Below are 19,406 nucleotides of genomic sequence, written 5' to 3' on the forward strand. Positions count from 1 at the left end.
GGTTTGTCAGAGGAGCTATCAGGTGAATACGGAGGTAGGTACAAAAGGATGCTTAAGATGAAAGTGGGTGACATCTATGGTAGTGACATTTCAGAGAGTTCAAGTTGGTAACTCGCTCGACTTTCCTGTATGTTTTATTAGCCTGTCTTCTTTCTAATTGGAAATTCTTGCTGTAGCTGTAGACTGTTCTTGAAGCTCTCCTTGAAACCCGCCTGTGCCCTACGGTGCACTGCAGCACAGAGCTGGTTTGATGATACAAAGAACTTGTTCTGGCTTCCAGAAAGGCTGCTAACTGGCCCATAAGGTTTGGGAAGGAATGGTAATTTGGAAGGCACAGCTCTCCTAGTGCGTGGTCTGCAGACCAGAGCGCCATGTGTGGAGCTGGTTTGCCACCAGGTGGATTATTTTCTCCTCTTTTCAGGAATGGATAGCACAGTCTAGGAAGCTGACTGCCGTGTCAGTGAGACGTGGCCATTGCAGACCTCATAGATGCAATCTCTTTTATTTATTTATTTATTTATTTTTTGCGGTACGCGGGCCTCTCACTGCTGTGGCCTCTCCCGTTGCGGAGCACAGGCTCCGGATGCGCAGGCTCAGTGGCCCACGGGCCCAGCCGCTCCGCGGCATGTGGGATCCTCCCGGACCGGGGCACGAACCCGTGCCCCCGCATCAGCAGGGAGACTCTCAACCACTGCGCCACCAGGGAAGCCCGATGCAATCTCTTTTAAAAGGTCGATTTCTCTCTCCAGGGTTCGGCAGACTCCTACACCAGCCGTCCCTCTGATTCAGATGTTTCTTTGGAGGAAGATCGGGAGACGGTGCGCAGAGAAGCACGACGACAGGCCCAGGCCCAGCTGGAGAAAGCAAAGGTAAAACCCTCCGTTCTCCGCCAGGCTCTTTGCATGTCGTGCTGGGTCCGTGATGGGCCACCTGTGGCAGTTCCTCCTGAAGTGCACATGTGGTCTCTCTGGCGGAAGAGGGGTACGAGAAATGGAATGTACTTTCTTCCCTTGACAGAGAAAGGCAGTGTGATATATGGGTGGTCTTGCCTTTTATGTTGTTTTATAATCCAGGCAACTTGTTTCCGTGGGTGGATGGTTTATTTAGACACACAGAAAGGATCCCTGAATATGCAAAGAGGAAAAACTCCTTCTAATATCAAAAGGATTTTACTTCAGTTTTTTCAGGAAACCATTTCTCTGCTCAGAAAAACAGACATTCTTCAAGCTAATGTTTATTCTCTTAGACAACAATTTTTCTCCCAAATTTTACTCCCTAGGTGTTTTATGATGGCATTTTTCTTATATTTACAAAATGGATTGCATTATGCTTTTCAAAAATAAAGCAAGAAAGGATTTTATTCATTAAAATTGTTCCCTTGGAGCACTTTCTTCTCCATCCCACAGTAACAAAGTGCATATATATGGAAGGGGGGACTGGAAAAGACATACGAAACATAGAAGTACAGAATTCAGCTGAGACTGTTTCATTGCACTAATGGCCATGACTTGGATTCTTTTTCCCATGCATTCGTTCAAATAGCAGCTATTTCTAAAGCATCGACTGTTGTTCATGTTCAAAGGGCCTTGGTGTGTGTGGTAACTCGGTAACTTTTAAGTGAACATATTTTAACACAGTCTTCATCGGTTTTCTTTTGAAAAAATGACTGCTTCGAAAACAGTGCCGTGTTGATCTTGCTAAAAAAAAAAAAAAGAAAGAAAATCGAGGGTAACTAACATTAGAATACTTCTGCTGGCTGCTTCATCTCTGAGATGAGTAAAATCTCTGTGTGTTGCTATGGGAATCGTGGCTTGGAGATGCTCGTTTGAACGCATGGACTGCCGTTATGTAATATGCATGTGACCTGTAGCCCAGCTGCCATAGTAGTTTGCAGAGGAGCTGCCAGGAGACCTTGACTTCTAAAAAGAAAAGCAGGACTTCCGGACACCAAAACAGTGTTCTCACCTCAGCGAGCAGGGAAGTCATCTCCAGGTGCGACACAGTCTTGACTGTGAGAGGATTCATAAAGGGCAGAGGCAGGAAACTGATAAAGCAAGGTGTGGCCCAGTTGCCACCACCTAATCTGCCCTACCCAAGTGAACCATTTAAAACATTATGCTGTGACAATACGGATGAAAGTGGAGGGCAGATCACAGAAGGACAGACACTTTATGATTCCACTGACATGACGTATCTTAAGTAGTCAGACTCCTAGAAGCAGAGAGCAGGATGGTGGTTGCCCGGGGCTAGAGGAGGAGATGGGGAGCTGCTATTCCATGGAGAGAAAGTTTCAGTTATGTAAGATGATTAAGTCCTAGAGATCTCCTGTACAACGTTGTGCCTGCAGTTCACAATCTACATTTAGAAATTAAGAGGATAAATTTCTTGTCAAATGTTCTTACTGCAATAGAAAAATTATGACGTTGAAATTAAATAATGAATGTATGACTAGTGAAGTTAATTGCCCCACATTTGCGGTGTAGCTAATATAAGTTGCAATTTAGAATCTGAATTCTACACTCTATATTTTGCACCTGGGTGAAAAGAAAAGTCAAGAAAAATAAATGAGTCTGTATTCCAGAAATAAGAGTGTTCTATTTGCACTCGTTCATTGTGATTTTTTCACATACCAAAATTAAACAGCTTCACAGGCTCATATCACATCATCACCCAACCCAGTGTCTTGCAGGTTTGCTTTTCACAAACCACAAAGTCTTTAGTTATCTGATTGGTGCATTTTTGTCTCTCACTGCTGTAAGTTCTGAGTTCAGTGACACAGCTGCATAGAACTTTTAAATATTTTTCAACCCAGTGTGGATCATAATATTGTTCCTAAATCAAACCAGATTCGTGTTATGTGTCATACAGACTAAAAAGCTTATAGTTACAAGTGAAGTAGGGATGAAAGAAAATGAAGAGAATTTAAAATAAAGGCAAAATAATTGAAGGGCTGTATCGTATGTTTAATGAAAATAGTTTACCTACATCCATTTTTCTTCTTTAAAATTAGGCCCACATCTTAAACCTCTGATGTATTCAAATGAGTTACACTAGGGTGAGTGAGAATTGGAATATGTTCTGAAAGAAGATACAGAGAGTAGGATTTAAGTTTACTTTTAGTTAAAATCATGGTTTGGTAGGCCTGATTTCTTAACTCTGATATCTTTGAAGAAGGCATACAAAAGAAGGATTGTAGATGGGCCATTCATTAGGCTATTTTTACTCTCCTCTCCTCCACCAGTAGATCATTGTGCCTTTGTGGGACGTATTTCAAAATGAAACCTTAAAGTTCAAAAATATACGAAATCATTGTTTACTTTTAAGAGACTTTCAGACACTTTTTCCATTCATTTTGGAAGACTCAAAACGTTTTCTACATTTGTTTTGTAACTATGATAGTATCCCTCAAACAGGAAGCCTTTCTAAGTGGGTGCTTTAACTTACCAACCCTGCCGATCATGTGCCCTAAGTGTGTGCAAATGCCTGGAATAAACCTCAACAGTGCTTTCAGATCCTGGTAAATATGAAATATATTATCCATTAATTGCCAAGAATATGCCCATGAAATAAGGTGATTGGCAAGGAGTGAAACTAGAGAAAATACCTTTTGAAATTACGTGACCTACGTAAGGTTATATAACCAGGCCGTCTGTGATTCCCATAAAACCCAATAGTTTTCACTACTGCTTTAGTATGGCTTCTCTTAAACTAGTAAACTCTACAGTGAACAGATTAAATATTTATTTTGAGGCAAGTAACTGATATGACCTTGTCTTTCAACTTGGTGTTTTCTGATCCCAGGTGCACATTTTGATCTTGTTCAGGTTTGCCGTACTTTGCAAAGCCTGCCCTATTTAAGCTAGTGCTCTTAAACACAAATGATATTGTCTTAAACGCAAATGATATAGGAATTTAGTTTATTCCCACATTGATCTTTTTATTAGAACAGGTTTATTGAGATATAGTTCACTCATTTAAAGTGTACAATGTGGGACTTCCCTGATGGTCGAGTGGTTAAGACTCTGTGCTCCCAATCCAGGGGGCCCAGGTTCTATCCCTGGTTGGGGAAACAGATCCCGCACGCATACCACAACTAAGAAGCCCACGTGCCACAACTAAAAAAAAAAAAGAAGATCGTGCGTGCAGCAATTAAGACCCGGAGCAGACAAAATTAAATAAAATTTTTTTAAAAAATCAAGTGTACAATTCAATGGTTTTTAGAATATTTAGCATGGTGCAGCCATCGCTATAACCAACTTTAGAAAATTTTCATTGTCCCCTAAAGAAGTCCCATGTTCTAAATTAGTGGTCATGTCCCATTCTCCCCACACACCGCAGCCCTAGGCAACCACTACTCGACTTTTCTGTCTCTGTAGATTTGTCTGTTCTCGTTATTGCATGTAAATGAAACCATGCAATAGGAGGTCTGCTGTGATTGGCTGCTTTCACTTATGTAACATTTTCAATGTTCACTCCTGTTACAGCATGTATTGGTACTCCGTTCCTTTTCCTTGTTGAGTAATATTCCATCGTCTGTATAGATCACATTTTATTTCTCCATTTATCAGTTGGTGGACATTTGGGTTGTTTCCATTTTTAAGCTATTGTGGATAATGCTCTTACATACATTCATGTACACATTTTTGCATGGATGTTGCTGGTTCCTAAGATCATTTTTTTTTCAATTGAAAGAATTTTTTTTTTCTTTTCCTTTTCACTCCCCAAAAATGATCCTTCCTGCCCTACGTGCAGAGACTCTGAGTTGGGAAATCTGGATGTGGAAGGCATTGGAGCAGAGATGAAATGGGTTCGGTGTGGTATTCTTAGCAGAATGGATTAATGTTAAATTTTAAGTCAATTGCTCTCTTATTAGTAAATGTCTACTATATTGAAGAAAGTGTATTGGTCACAGTTGGTGAGTAGGGAAGGCATTGCAAGACCAGAGCCACAAGAGAAAAACAGGCAGATATTTTGCTGTAGAAAACTTCTAGTATTTGTTTAGGGAGAAAAGTCGTGGCCTTAAATCACACTAGTCAGAAGCAGAGGAGAAGTGTTTTAGGGGAGTAAAGAGGTCTGTGAGTCTCCAGAGGAATAGACTGCCCCCTTCTGGCAGAAACAGAAAATCCTTCCCGGAGGTGGTGACGGCTTCGAACTATACCTTCCAGGATGGAGTTTAGCTTGTAAAGTAGAAAGTGGGGAGTGGAGGAGAGGGAAGGCCTGATAAGTAATGTGAGTAATGGCTAACATTAGGAAAGGCTCAGCAGCCAGAAAACATGGAACCTTCCAGAGGAAGGTACCAACTGGAAGATGTCTTTATTGTAGCCTCACATTTGCTTGCTAGTTTGGCTGGGTATAGTATTGATGTATGAAAAGCGTTTTTCTTCCGAATTTTAAAGGCATTGTTTTGTTTTCTTCTGGCATCCAGCACTGCTGTTGTGATTGCCCATGTCATTCTGTCTCTGAGCTCGATTTCTGTATAATTTTCTCTAATATTTTGAGAACTGTTCTTCCCTTGGAATTTTGAACTTTCGCCTTGGTGTGAGGCTTATTATTTCTTGTGCCCGGCTCTTCGTGTGAATGTTCAGTGTGAAGGGCCAGTCACTTCACTTCTGGAAAGTGTGTTATTTGTTTATTTGTCTCTTTATTTGGTTTTGATCATTTCTTCTCCCGTTCTTTCCTCTTTTTTCTGGTTCTCTAGTTTTTCACGTGTCTGATTAGAGTTTTCTTCTCCACTCACGTTTCCCTACCGTCCCTCTCCCTTTTTGTTCTAGTCATCGAGTTCTTCTCCACTTTTAAACTACCTATTGAAATTTTTATTTTTGAAAATGTCTAATTCCCAAGAACTTTCCTCTTGTCTCCCTTTTTATAGCTTCTTGTCCTTATTCCATGGCTATGATATTTTCTATCTCTTAAGATTATCTTTTAAAGATTTTTCTGTACTGTCGGTGTTTTTTAAACTTTTTAGTTGGATTTTATTCTTACATCTGGAGACTTTCTTCAAAAGTTTGACTTGGGGTTATCCATTCATGATTAAGAGCATGACATCCAGCTGACCGGAAGCTTCTGGACTGCTGGTCTTTTATAGGGTAGTGGGGGGGGCTTTTCTTTTTATCTGATTGGTGTCCCCAAAAGAGTCCACAGTCTCTAGATGCTTTAGTTTTCACTCTTTCTACTCTGTGAATTGCCACTGCCTATTGTTTTCTCTGCCCTACGTTTTTGTCTACTCCCATCTCATTTTTTGTTCTTTGCATCTATGGGTTTAGACTTAAAAAAAAAAAAAACTTTCAGGAGGAAACATTTGTTCAGTTGACCATGTTTTTATTCTCCACATTTATCAATAAACATACTATAAAAGAGGAAAGAAATGTTTCTCATATTACCTCAGTCCATAAATGCCTTAGACACTGGGAGAATCCTACCCAGTTGGAAATATTCCCCTACCTGGCCTTTTCAGAAGAAAGAAGAAACAGGAATGTGGTTATTCACCTTCAACCCAAACATGAATTTTTTATTTCAAGAAACATTAGACATGTTTTTAAAAATGAATCTTACTGGGAAAATCACGTGGGAGGTAGGAGAGAAGTGTGTATATATGCCTGTATTATATACTCTCTTATCACATACTATACACATAGGGGGAAAAATAACACATTTAATTGGTAAGAAATAAAATCCAGCAGAGAGGTCTCATCACCAAAAACATGAAGTATGGGAGACATTCTTTGGAAAATATTTTAGGCTCAATTATTTTCCCATTGTTGATTTTAATGTCTCTTAATTTTTGCATTGAAACACTGTCAGCCCTCTTTTGCTCATAGCAACTACCTTCCAAATACAGCTAGAAAATTGGCAAAATATATCTAATTTCCAACATCATGAGTTCGTTTATTGTTGAAATACATATTAACTTAGGTTGCATTATTTTCTACCTGTAAGAAAGCAAAAGTATGTGAAAGCCCTGTGCACCTGTTAGGCGTCTGCGTAACTCATAAATATGACTGGGTATGTACAGTCATACACGCTGGCGCTGTAATTCCACCCATCTCCAGTGTTAATTGACAATAATAGTAATAACACAGTACTGACGACACTTGCTGAGTGATTACTGTTCATGATAGCCAATTTGAAAGATAGAAGAGGAAAAAGCAAAGCTTTTTGAAATCCTCTAGAGCAGTTATGATCATGCGGTACCTACAGCATCAATTCCTGTACTGTCTTTTACATCAGAACAAACTGCTCTCTGTTGAGTGGCTTAGGTCACGATGTTCTTCCACGCATCACTGGCCAGCTGGCAGGTGAGCTGGTGACTGGCTCATCTGGGATGGACTCTTGCCCATGTCTGTAGGTTGGCAGCTGTCAGCTTGGGTGGCTCCTTTTCCTCTGGGTGGTCTCTCATCCCCCAGCAGGCTGGCTGGCTCTTGCTCACCCTGGTCTCAGGGTTTTTCTTCTCTACTGAGTCAGTTTTGTCGGGCAGGTCCTGGCTACAACATAAGCCTATTTCTGCTACCTCTCTGGTTGTTCCTTTTCAATATCTTCCACTGTTTCCCTCCACCAAAGTGTGGAAGTTCATCCAGCCAAATGCACCAACCTTGACCTTCTGGCTTTTATCATTGGAGGCATGCCTTTGGTTTTCAAACTGGTGGATTCTTGGGAGCTGCTACAGAGGCAGAGGGCTGTCCAGCAGCTCGAGTTCTGGTTCATTCTTCCTAGATTCAGACAAAACAGCTCTCTCCTTTTTTTTTTTTTTTTCTTTTTTGACATATTGGGACTTCTGTGTAAGCTCTCCTTTTGAATAGAGAGCTTCACGTCCATAACGAGTTTTAAACCACTGCCATCTTTCCTTTTACCATCTAGTCCTTCTCACTGCTACATCATCACATTAAGTCTAAACCTCTGCCCTTGGCCTCTCTCCCTAGTGTTAGTATCTCACATCTTCCTTTTTACGGCACCTCTATCAGTTCTGACGTTTAAAATGGAGCTCCCCATGTTTTTCCTTCAAACCCTTTCTTCTCTGCATTTTCTTATTTCCGTCAATGTGAATTTCATCCTCCCGAGCTCAAAGCCTTGGTCCAGGGGTCAGCAGGTTTTTTTCTGTAAAGGGTCAGATAGGAGACGTTTAAGGTGCTGCTGGTCACGTGGTCTCTGTCACAACGACTCAACTCAGGAAAGTCTGGATTTGGATTCCATCTCTGCCGTAGACTGACTGCTTGACCTTTTGATAAGTTATATGTGACACTCTTGGTTCCAGTGATAACTGCATGAGCTGTACACGTCCAGTCCAGAGTTCCCAGATAGGGGACTGGGATGGGCACAGGTGGCTGGAACACACTGCTCCTGCCTTCAAATTCAGTGTCTAATGGGGAGTCTGTATTAGAAGCAATGAAACCACTATTTTCATTCCCATTTTAGTTGTGCAAGGTCACCCTACACCATTATATATGGTTGTTACCAAACTCAGGTTCAACTGCTTGTTGCTCAAGAATCCAACACTGAGACACAAGTGTTGGGTAAAAGGAAAGATAGCTTCATTGAGGAGGCCAGCAATCCTGGGGAGAAGGTGGACTCACGTCCCAAAGAACCAACTCCCCATTGCCAGTCGGGGGCAAGAGCTTTTCAAGGGGAGTTTCATGGGTGTGTAGGTAGAGGGAGGGGGCTTCATGCGGGATAGCACAGTCAGTTCTGACCGTCATCTTGTAGTTGGTCGTGGGGTGGTCTGAGCAGCATCATCTTGATTGTTTTAAGTACAGTTAGTCTGCAGTTCCAGGATCGGTTTGTTCCTGTTTCTTTGGAATTGTGGCAGCGTATGACATAGCTACAGTCTGGTCATCATGTAGTTAACTTCTTCCACCTGGTGGGGTTTCAGTATCTGCACAACAGCTCACAGGACATGGCTCAGAATATTATCCATAGCCCTTGAAGAGGAACTAAAGGTCCTTGACTTTGTTTAATGACTAAACTATTATTATTTTGTTTTCTTTGATGGTTTTCCTTCGTATCTGCATTTTCTTACTTCTCTGTTGAAACGTATTCTTTGGCTCAAGTTTTTCTACAGACGAGGCAGGCGGAGGACTTGGGGTGGGGGGTTCTGGGAAGGCCCCATAGGGCTCTGCTCCGTCACATGGTCACTACTGTCTTGGAGCTGTTTCTGACTCGGTGGTGAGTGCTGGGTGGCACATCTGTACTGTCCAGTGACAGCTGCCCTGAGTGGCATTTGCACTATTACGTGATGTTGACAGCAGCTCATCGATCAGGTCCAATTGCACTCCTATCCGTCCCCGGGACTGAGGCGGTGTCCTGTCCCCTGCACTAGACTTTGAGCCCCTTGAGAGTAAAGGCAGGCTCTGTGCTTCTTAATCTTGTGGCTGTAGGTTTGTGCGTCTGTTATCAAGAGCAAGTTAACACAATGCTCTCTTGCTCTTCTCACGGGTTCTTTTCTGAGTAACACCTGAGTATTTTAGGAATAAAATTACATATCGTTCCCTGTTTCCTTATGGTTATATTTATCTTGGCAGTCTACCCAGGAGTGAGTTTTAAGTTTCCAATGGATAAGAGTTAACATGTTTTAAAGGGAACCCGATACTCTAATTCAACAGTCTCTTGCAGTGGATTTATGGTTTTTATTAATGGGAGTTCTAGGGTGCTGAGGTTTGCCCACATTCAAACTGCACTCTTGTGTAAGAACCCTTTTAAGGACTGTTAATATAATACAGACTTCTGGCTGTTTCAAAACCATAAATGGATTGGGGAAGGATTATTATAAACTTTGCTGCTCAAGCCTTCTTTTTCATTGAGAGCTGTAACTGAACATCTTTGTGGTATCTTTATAAGCACAGCTATAAATACATGATTCTTCCCTCTTTTTCTCTCTACCGGATATGAACGGGGAACAACACAAAGATCTTTAAGCAGTTAAAACACTCAACCTCTCCCTGCTCTTGAGTTTTTGCCCCACCGACAACTAAAGGAAAGATGTTGAAAACTGTAAGACAGTAGAATTTATTCAATTAGCAAACATTTGATGGATGGTATTGTGCTATTGAGCTAGGAGCTAGAAGAAGGAGTATCAAAGATCTGCTCGATGTGGTTTCTCCCTCAAGAAGCTCCTGGTCCAATTAATGATGATGCCAGACATGTGTGTCCTGACTGAGCATAAGGTGATAAGTGATAGACTAACAGCAGTGAGCCAAAGGCTGTAGGAATGGGGAGCAGGTGGATGGGAGGTACTGCTGGGGTGGGAGAGGGCTGGAAGACCAGAATCAGGGCAACGGGGATTATAGATGCCCCACCATGAAGTGGATGTCTCTTTGTGGATAGAGCCTTTGCTAGCCAGTGATGTGCTTTTTTCTAAGGTTATCAAGATTGCTAACTGAGGGTCCAACAAAGGCTGTTATTTTGGTTTAATTTTGTCTAAATCCCATCTAATTCCAATTTACCTTAAACTAACCACACCAAAGTGGATTTTATTAATCCTCTTAACCATTTTGAAGTGTACAGTTCAGTCGTGTTGACGATGTTCCGGTGGTTGTGTTGCACCTCTAGAACTTTCTCATCTTGCAAACCTGAAACTCTCTACCTGTTGGCCAATATCTCTTTGTTTCCTCCTCCCCCCAGTCCCTGGCAACTACCATTCTAGTTTCTGTTTCCATGATTTTGACTACCCGAGGTACCTCATATAAATGGAATCATACTGTATTGGTCCTTCTGTGACTGGTTTCTTTTACTTAGCATCATGACCTGAAGGCTCATCCGTGTTGTAGCATGTGACAGAATTTCCTTCTTTTTCGAGGCCAAATAATATTCCGTTATGTAGGTAGACCACATTTTCTTTATTCGTTCATCTGTTGAGGGACATTTGGGCTGCTTCCACCTCTTGGCTCCTGTGAATAATGCTGTAAAGAATTTGTGTGTGCGTGTGTGTATCCTGGACTTCTTTTTAATGATGCTGTTAAGCTGTACCATAGCCATTAGCAGCTTATGTTTATGTAGTGTCTCAGTGTTGCAGCCCCCAGTATCCCAAAGTATAACTTTGCTTGGTCTTTGCAACTACTCGGTGGGGAAAGGAGGGCAGGTATGGTTACCCCGTTTTATGAAGAAATGGATGGTGGATATTGAAGAGTCTTGTTCAAGCTCATTGAGCTCTTAAGTGACAGAAGTAGGACAAGGACCCAGGCTTCTGTTTGGTAGAATTCTGTCCTTCGTTCTTTCACCTAATCAGTGAGCCCCTCTTCGAAGGATAAACTGACAGTGTACTAACGCTGCCTCTTTCTTACATGTTCTGGAAGGATTAAAGGAATAAAACTTTTTTTTTTCTTAAATAACAAAAGCAAAAAAAAAAAAAAAAACCCAGCATGGCAACTATTAAAACAAATTTAAAAATAAAAACACCACCTCTGCTTCTTTTTTTTTCTTTTTTAGCTATTGCATCCAGATAGTACAGTTAGAGTTTAGTTTATGGTACTTATGCCACTGATTGGAATTAATGCTTTTTTACATTTTAATACCCTTTAAACAAAAATTTTGAGCTAAAATTTCTTCAGTCTAATATGTTATTAAAGGAGGAGATTTCAGGGGATTTCCCTGGTGGTCCAGTGGTTGACTCCATGCATCCACTGCAGGGGGACCTGGGTTCGATCCCTGGTCGGGGAACTAAGATCCCTCATGCCACGTGGTGTGGCCAAAAAAAAGGGAGCTTTCAGGATATATTGTGTACTGTACTCTTGGTTAAACAGAGATGCAGATGGGATGTGCCTAAAAATGTTTGAATAGGGTCTTCCTATAGAGAAATGGAAAAATAATCAAATATCTAGGAAACAGGTTGGATGAAGAATGCTGAAGAAATTGAGTTTAAGTAGGTCAAGGGAGGAAGAGAGGATTGAAATCACGATGAAACTATGTGAAAAAAGATTTCATAAGTGTTGTCTCCTCCTAAGGAAAAAAAAATGGTGAAAGGAATGGTCTAAAAATTATACCAGCCAAAAATGTAAAGTTAGATGTTATAATTGACTTGAGAGAGATGAGAATGTGTTGTAAAGAAAAACTAGGAAACTGCCTTAGTGATGGTTTTAAAGAAACTTGTGTGGCTTGAGAAAGTGTTCATTTATTTTAACTAAATCCTGTCTTGAGGAAGGAAGATGGATGACATTAGCTGGGAAAGTTATTTTTGATCTAGTGATTCCCTAGTAAGAATCCTTTCTACTGATATTTGCAGGATTAACATTGATTGCTTTAAAAAAAAAAAAAGTCAGTTCTTCTCCTCACTTTAAAAAAAAGTGAGGTTAATACTCTGCTCACCCTACCTCCCAAGATGGGACCAGGAAGTGTGTTTGGCAGGAAGGAAGCAAAAATGTCGGCAGTCAATCATCAATTAAGTTGTCCAGTCTTTCTGCTTTCTACATCCATTCCCTGGATTTTAAACACCTTAACTCTTACTTTTGTCTTCTTAGAGGAACTGTGGTCATCCCTAGATGAAATATTTATTGGACCCCTTGTAACCCTACATTTGAGTCAACCAGCATTCCTTGCAGATGCAAGTCAAGTTACACATTTGGTTTACAAGGCAACCCTGTATCACATAGTCACGCAGAATTAAAGCAGATCATTGGCATATGCTACTAGCTCAATTCTGTGCAGTTAAGTAATCTGAAACATATAATAATCCTATAATGGATATACACAATGAAGTATAAAAATCCTTTGCATAGACAGAAATCTCCGCATGCTAAATGAAGGCATTATTCATTCAACACACCTATATTTGATCCCCTCCCTTGCCATATGGGTGATGCTAGAGGATATAAAATGATTAAGCCTTGATCCCTAATTATCAGGAGTGCAGTCTAAAAGGACATTTAACTAGTAGCCCCGTGGTAATGTACAATACTGTCTTCTTCACCTCCTCACTTTCAAATGAAAGAGAGAAGTTGATCACCCTGAAGCCCAGGTCCCACAGCGACTCCGGACTGTGCGCTAGAGTTCACGAGCCGCCTGATGTCTTGTGTCCATTTTACCACGTGATTTGCATCTGAATCGGCATCTCAGAGGGCGCACTGCCTCAGCCTCCTCTTATCCAAGTGATCAAAACTCCGCTAAAGGGATGTGTCCCAACCTTAAATATTTTATTTAAGCTTAACACATTAAGAAACGTACACTTCACTAATATTTTGCTGTAATACCAAGGCCGGTTCTTTGAGCATGAGTCAGCTACTTGAAGTCTCAGCTACACCCAGACAGCCATCTTCAGTATAGAATTTAGTCTGACGTTGGAGTTTGACCCTATCCAAAGGGATTTGGAACTGAAAAGGATTTTTAATTTTAAAACATAGTCATGCGGCTTCCCTGGTGGCGCAGTGGTTGAGAGTCCGCCTGCCGATGCAGGGGACACGGGTTCGTGCCCCGGTCCGGGAAGATCCCACATGCCGCGGAGCGGCTGGGCCCGTGAGCCATGGCCGCTGGGCCTGCGTGTCCGACAGTGAGAGGCCCGCGCACCATACAAAAAACAAAAACAAAAAAACATAGTCATGTTTATACCTCAAAACGATAAATTTCTCCGGAATACCTTAGTTTTACAAAACATGAACCATTTGTTTCCATTCTTATACTTTGCTAAATGTTTTGGTAAAATGAAAAAGCAGGCATTTGGTAAATTGTAGTAACTCTATAAAAAAGGAGTTTGAATTTTTTTTTCCCTAAAAATTCCTATCTACGTAAAATGTGTTGATATTAATAAAGGTCAGTCACACTTGTTAACTGTGGTCCAAGAAAAACTATCCATTTGACTTAGACAAGTAGGGTACCTTGTAATCTTAGCTCTTGAAGTATTTTTTTATATTTCCCTGAAATATATATGGTATTTCCTTGGCTGAAAAAAAAATGTTTATTGTTAACATCATCAACATGGAACCTGTTTTTTAAGGATTTTAAAAAACTATTTCTTCATCTTTTCTGGATCATGAATGCCTTTGAATATATGATGAAATCTTCAAGCCTTTTCCAGAGGAACAGTCAGCTTATGTACCATCAGCAAGTAGTAACTCATGTTTATACAATGTCTCAGTGTTGAAATTCCTTGTGTTTTACTTTGCTTGGTCCTTACAACTACTTCGTGGGGAAGGGAGGACAGATATGTGTACCCCATTTTGTAAATGAGGAAATTGATGGTGACCTTCATAGACCCCTGAAACAAATCCACGTACCCTAAGGGTTTACAAAATACAAGAACCTTTGTTAAGAATCCCAGTCTTCCTCCAGTTAGAATGGCTGATGCCTTAAAAACTGTGGGACGTTGCCCTAAATCTGCGAAGTGTTTTCCTTTGCTCTCAGATACTTGGGGCGATGACCACATACATTCTTCTTGGGATTCTTATTTCAGCTATAGTGTTTAGTCTAGTGTGGAAGTGGAGGTTGGGCAGATACATGATACTCTGTAAATACTTTCATGTGCTATAGAGCCATGAAGGATGTTCTAGTTTAAACAGTTGTCAGTGGTGAGTGATTTCAACGTTGTGTTTTGTTTTCAGATTTTCCAATGGCCTGTATGAAGGGACTCAGAACTGAAAAGTCCTTTCAAGTTTAGCGGATAGTGGGAAGGAATCTTTCTGTGGTTGATGTACTGGTCTGTGAGTTTCTGACGTGCTTTGTCTTGTGTTAACTCTCAAAATATCATCTACGTATTGGCTCTTGTTTATTCTTGCTTAGATTACCTGTTGGATTGGGATAACCAGGACGTTGACTAGATGTGTGGAGGAGACCCTACCTGCAGATTACAGAACATTAAGGCTCTCTGTTGCCTGATTGTCCTGTTTCCCTTGATTAGACAGACATCTCCTGCCATCTTTCTGGCTTCTTGGAAGAATAAACGACATATTAAATGTTCCCAGGAGCAGGACGTTCTCCTGCCCAAAGATTTAGGATTCCATTGAGAGGTTCCCTTTTATTCAGCGGCTGTGTGCTCTGGTCTGGTGTGGTCCATTGCTCTGTCCCATCAACCCTCCCTGTGTCCTCACCTGTCACCTCCTGCCGCAAATAACTTGTCCTTGCTTCTTGAGGCCTTTATCAGACCATATGTTTCTCTTCTCCAACATGTAAACTGGGAGCAACTTGGACTGAGACTTACCCGGTTGACACTTAGCAATTTGGCTCCTTGGTAGAGGTGGGATAAATGTTTGTGGACTCAATGAATCACATGATCTACTGAGTGATAGGAAATGTGTGAAGGGAACCCTAAGCTTTGGATGTAATCACATTTTGCCACCTGCATCTTGTAACGTAACTATTCTATGAGGTTCTGTCTTGTCTCTACAACTACATGTGACCTCGGAGGGGGAATCAGGATGTATAGTTCATTTCTGTCTCCCTCCAGGTAGTATAGTGAGTGATATGAAGAATGACTTTGGGTTACTTTAGGGCAGTTTTCAGTAAATAACAATCATTGGTCTTGGCTGAAGATAACATGAAGAAGACGTTTCAGAAAATTTTCTGTTTCATAGAGAAACAGATGGGATGAAAGCAGGAACCACATCTGAGCAGAGGTGGTCTTCGCAGGAGAAAGGGGTCCCTCTCCGAAGCCAGATTCCCAACCAGCAGCTGCTCAGGCTTTCTGTTCCCTGTCTTGGGCAAGGGTGTATTCCAGCTCAGTTTCCAAGGAGCTGTCCTGTACTATAAATCGGGGTATCTTTCCTATAAAATGAGGTCTATATATAAAATCTACTGTGTGTCTTCCACAAACAGATGTCCAGAATTCTTGGTCCCTTTGAAGTCTAATTGTTCTCCTTTTTGGAGTAATTAGTGAAGAGGAAAGACAATAATATAAAGGACTCAAACATAAGACATTAAAATGGCTAAGTACTCCCATGTGCAGCCTATCAGATAATTCAATTTGCTTCTGTAATGTGGGAATACAGCTGATGAAAAAATTACAATTATGTGACTTCATGGTCATTGGAAAGAGTTTGTCCCTTATGTACTGATAAGTATGCTCTAATTGAAGAGTGATATGCAATAGTGACATTTTTTGCAGGTGTTAGCTATAAATATATGATCATAAAATAAACATGTATTAAAATAGATGTCAGATTCTCAATTATATTTTTCAATAAATTAAATAATAGTATGTATAAAAGTACATACAACAGTAAGGTAAAAACTTATGTACCCATGGTGTTTCTCATTCTCTTTCTTTTCATTGTATTTTGTCATATCTCTTATGTTTATATTCCATACAATATACTGCTTCATTTTTGTGCTTTTGAATCATTATTTAAATGGCATCCTATTATGGTGGTTTTCTGGTAACTTGCTTTTTTTCGCTCAAGGTTACCTACGTAAAATTCATTCATGTTGATTTTTGTCACAGTAAGTTTTTTTAAAAGTTTTATTGAAGTATAGTTGTTTTACAATGTTGTGTTAATTCCCGCTGTACAGCAAAGTGATTCCGTTATACATATATATCATTCTTTTTCATATTCTTTTCCATTATGGTTTATCACAGGATATTGAATATAGTTCCCTGTGCTACACAGTAGGACCTTGTTGTTTTGTCACAGTAATTTATTCACTTTTACCAATATATGGTATCCCAGTATAGGAATTGCCTGAGTTGATCTGTTCGCCTGTCAATGGACATTTAAGTGACTACAAACAGTCCTGCTGTGGAAATTTTTGCACTTGTCTCTTGGTCCATGTGTGCAAGAATTTCTCTAGGATATGTATAACTAGCAGTGGAATTGTTGGCTTATAAGGTATGTGTGTTTTTCCCTTTCCTGGATAGCGGCAGTTGGTGTTTAAAGAGGTTGTCTTAATTTACAATCCTACCATTGTGGTAGGAGAGTTCCTTTTGTTCCACATCCTCTGCAGCATTTAATATCATCAGATTTATATATTTATTTTCTGCCAATCCAGCAGGTGAAAAATTAAAAGTCTCAGGGTGGTGGTATTTGTATTTCCATGATTACTTAGAAAATGGAATACTTTAAATATATTTATTGACCTCCGTTTTCTATGAAGTGGCTGTGCATAGCTTTGGACTTTTGATCAAGTTGTCTTTTTCTGTTCATTTATAGGAGTATTTTATATATTTGGTATCTGATTATTTTATTGGTTATTTATTTTGCTGAAAGATTTTGGCTTATAGCTGCTCATCTTACATTTTTATAGCTTTCTTAATTATAATTGAGGTTTATTCATCCTGTCTGTCACTGTTTGTGCTTTGGGGATCTTGTTTAAGAAATTCTTCCCTACCCTGAAGAATTCCTAAAGAATTCTAACTTTATTTCTAACGGTTTTGAAATTTTGTCTTTTCATATTTAAGCTCTTAATCTTTCTGGAATTAACTTTTGTATATGGCATGAGATAGGGATCTGATTTCATTTAAGACATCTGTTTGTTCCAGAGCTCTTTATTGAAGAGTGTATTCTCTCCTTGCTGGTCTAAAATGCCTGCTTGGTCACAAATCAATTTTCAACATATGAGTAGGTCTATTTCTGGGCTTTTTTTCCTGTGTCAGCTCCATACTACTTAATTACTGTAGTGTTAAAATAAATATTGGGCATGTCAACCCACTAATATTCTTCATGACAGAGTTGGCTATTCTTGGACTTTTCTATATAAATTTTAGATAACATGTATGAAATTCAGCTGAAAAAGAAAAAAGAAACAAATACAAACATACTCAACTGAGATTTGAGATTGCATTTGTAGATTAATTTGGGTTAAAATGCCTTTGTTATAATATTGAGTCATCTTATCCATGCATATGAAATATCTCTCCATTAACTCAGTTCTTGAATGTTTTATAATTTTGTCCATAAAGGTCAAAAGGTCCATGCTTACACTTTTTGTATTTGTTCCTAGGTATTTTTTTTTTAGTCACTGTTACATTCCCTTCATCTCACATTTTCCCTTTCTCTCTCTCTCTCTCAAGCTGTAGTTTCTGTTTGCTAATGTATGGAAATGTAGTTGATTTTCTATGAAAAATCTTTACATTCATCAGTCTTTCTAGCAATTAATAAATGCTAATAAATTTTCTATAGATTCTTGGGTTTTCTATCAGACATAGATAGGGCAGTCTTATCGTATGAATACTGAAAATTCTGTTTCTTCCTCCCCAGTTCTTTTAACTTTTCAATTTGTTCTCATCTTACTGCACTGACTAGACCCTCCACTGCATTGTTGGTTGTATTCTACATGGTAATAATAGGCATCCTGGTGTTTGTGAGTTTTTAAAGGGAATGCTTTTATTTTACTGTTAGGTAAAATATTTGTTGTGGGTTTTCTATAGATAGATTTTAACAGGAAGATTTCTTCTGGTTTTAGTTTGTTGGGTTAAAAAAAATCATGAATTGGTATTGAATTTTTTTTTTTTTTTTTTTTGCGGTACGCGGGCCTCTCACTATTGTGGCCTCTCCCGTTGCGGAGCACAGGCTCCGGATGCGCAGGCTCAGCGGCCATGGCTCACGGGCCCAGCCGCTCCGCGGCATGTGGGATCTTCCCGGACCGGGCACGAACCCGTGTCCCCTGAATCGGCAGGCGGACTCTCAACCACTGCGCCACCAGGGAAGCCCTGGTATTGAATTTTATCAAATGCCCCTTTTTGCATCTTTTAAGATAATCATTATATGATATTTTTCTTTAAATTTCTCATAGTTAATTATATTAATAGATTTTCTACATTAAAGTGACTTTGCATACTGGGATAAACAACATTTTTACAATGTTCTACCTATTTTAATATTTTACTGGATTTAACTTTCTAAGGTGTGTGTGCGTGTGTACATTTGTTGTATGTGTGGTTGCAAGGGAAACGCCCCTTTTTTCCCCTATTTTCTACTGTTATTATGTGTTTGAGATTGAAGTTCGTTACTCTCATGAAATTGGTTTGTTTTTTGGTGTGTTTGTTTTTTTTTAATTTCTCTTCCCTGCAAGCATGTATGTTATGTTCTGATATTTCTTCTTTGAATATTTTCTAGAATTCACTGGGAAAATTTCTACACATGCTATGGTTTTTGTTTTTTGATGGGAAGATTTTTTAACTATTGATTTAAATTCTTTATTATAGAATATCTTTCTAATTAAAATTAATCTATCTTTTGTTAAAAAGAAACTTTCTAATTCTTTTTCCACTTCATCTGTGTTTTCAGATTACTTTAGCCATAAACTTATTTGTAATATTCTCATTATTTTATTTAATCCCTGTAGTATCTAAAGTTACATTTGCTTTTTCCCTTTCAATTTTTTACTTAATTTCAGTAATAGTTATCTATTTGATTAATATTTTCAAAGAATAAAATTTAGTTTCTAATTCTGTTTTCTATTTCATTAATTTCTCCCTATTAAAAAATTCCCTTCTAATTTCTTCTTTAATTCAAGTCAGGCACTTAGCTTATTATTTCTCATCCTCTCCTCTGTTAATC

The 19,406-nt window shown here is 39.5% G+C and overlaps 1 protein-coding gene across 10 annotated transcripts in view; it reads left to right on the top strand.

Annotated features, from left to right (window-relative positions):
* Nucleotides 1-19,406, top strand: part of CACNB2 (calcium voltage-gated channel auxiliary subunit beta 2) — a 401,769-nt gene that overhangs the window by 260,256 nt on the left and 122,107 nt on the right. For 9 of the 10 annotated variants that reach the window (XM_079914389.1, XM_079914397.1, XM_079914390.1 and 6 more), the window contains one exon: nucleotides 750-869. The exons of the other annotated variant lie outside the window; for it this stretch is intronic. In XM_079914389.1, the coding sequence (XP_079770515.1) occupies nucleotides 750-869 (120 nt within the window). The remainder of the gene's footprint in view (nucleotides 1-749; nucleotides 870-19,406) is intronic. 10 annotated transcript variants of the gene reach the window in all.

The sequence above is a fragment of the Stenella coeruleoalba genome (genome assembly GCF_951394435.1).
Source record: "Stenella coeruleoalba genome assembly, chromosome: 2".
NCBI lineage: Eukaryota > Metazoa > Chordata > Mammalia > Artiodactyla > Delphinidae > Stenella > Stenella coeruleoalba.